Source organism: Myotis davidii, unplaced genomic scaffold (genome assembly GCF_000327345.1).
Source record: "Myotis davidii unplaced genomic scaffold, ASM32734v1 scaffold2336, whole genome shotgun sequence".
NCBI classification, from domain to species: domain Eukaryota; kingdom Metazoa; phylum Chordata; class Mammalia; order Chiroptera; family Vespertilionidae; genus Myotis; species Myotis davidii.
In genome coordinates this window covers 55,690-57,115 of record NW_006287366.1, presented here as the reverse complement: position 1 = coordinate 57,115, position 1,426 = coordinate 55,690, and the positions used below count along the sequence as shown (strand labels likewise).

Here is a 1,426-nt window from a genome sequence, read left to right as displayed (position 1 = left end):
CCGCCTCAGCTCCGCCCGCTCCGGCCCTCGTCGCCACCCAGCCCTGCCCTTTCCTGGTCCTCCCAGCCCTCCCAGGTGGCCTCGTGAGAGCCTCTCACATCCTGATTCAACTAGATGTCCTCCCGGCTCACTCGCACATCACACCCCCACGATCTCTCCATTACTTTTCTCCTTACCGACAGGCTCCTTCCCTCCCCACTTCTGGGGTCTACGAGCATAGTTCTGCGGGGTACCCTCTCCCTCCCGCCTCCACCCCCACCCCCGTCCTCCCGGCCCCGGGACCGCGCCCTAGCCTCTCCGCCCCGCGGCTGACTCGCCTCCCCCCCAACCCTCCCCTCCCCTCAGGCTGCCAGATCATACACCCGCCCTGGGAAGGGGGCATCAGGTACCGGGGCCTGACTCGGGACCAGGTGAAGGCTATCAGCTTCCTGCCCGTGGACTACGAGATTGAGTACGTGTGCCGCGGAGAGCGCGAGGTGGTGGGGCCCAAGGTCCGCAAGTGCCTGGCCAATGGCTCCTGGACAGAGATGGACACCCCCAGCCGCTGTGGTGAGTAGCCTCCCGTGGCCCTCATTGGTCAAGACCATTCCTCTCACTGCCTCCGACTCTAGCGTTACCGTGGGTGAGCCGGCACCTGGACTCCTGCAACTAGTTCACAAACACATGCGCTGCAGGAGGGACTTGCCGTGCGCAGTGAGAGGCCGCGGCCAGCAGCCTGCGCCGTGCCGGTCACCTTTCCTCCCCCAGGCCACCGCACATTGATCCCATAACCTGATTACTCATCTTGTGAGTTTATTCTCTTCAAGGACTATTAGTGGCAGATTATGCAAAAACATTCTAAAATGATTTATCACATTTCCGAATACCTGTCTCTAATGCAGAGACTGCACCCCCAAGAAACAGTCCCGTCTAGCATGAATACAAGCAGGTAAAACACGAAAGGCAAATGTGATTGCATCTAAAGTCACCTGCCTCCTCCCATCTCGCAGCCAGAACCGCCCACCGAAGAGCGCATTTTCCGTGCTTATAGCTCCACCTTGGGTTCCTACGTGGCAGTGCGTCTTCCTTTTCTCCCCTGGGAATGTGTGGGTGCTTCAGGGCTCAGGGGGGCCTGGAAGCCGGAGGCCGATCCCTTTTGCGCTGATTCCCTGCACTGTGCGATGCTGAGCCGCCAGCTCTTTAGGGGCAGGAGCCTTCTTCACCCTGCCTCTCTGTTCATGTCTCTCCGCAGTCCGAATCTGCTCCAAGTCTTATTTGATGCTGGAAAATGGGAAGGTGTTCCTGACAGGCGGGGACCTCCCAGCCCTGGATGGAGCCCGGGTGGATTTTCGGTGCGACCCTGACTTCCACCTGGCGGGGGTGTCCCGCAGCACGTGTAGTCAGGGCCAGTGGAGCAGCCCCAAGCCCCACTGCCAGGGTGAGGGGG

At 60.7% G+C, this 1,426-nt stretch overlaps 1 protein-coding gene across 1 annotated transcript in view; it reads left to right on the top strand.

The window, feature by feature from the left end:
* The window catches only part of LOC107182359 (gamma-aminobutyric acid type B receptor subunit 1-like), an 18,338-nt gene that overhangs the window by 15,655 nt on the left and 1,257 nt on the right, over positions 1-1,426 (top strand). The window contains exons 4-5 of the mRNA XM_015560911.1: positions 346-549; positions 1,232-1,417. Of these exons, the coding sequence (XP_015416397.1) occupies positions 346-549; positions 1,232-1,417 (390 nt within the window). The remainder of the gene's footprint in view (positions 1-345; positions 550-1,231; positions 1,418-1,426) is intronic.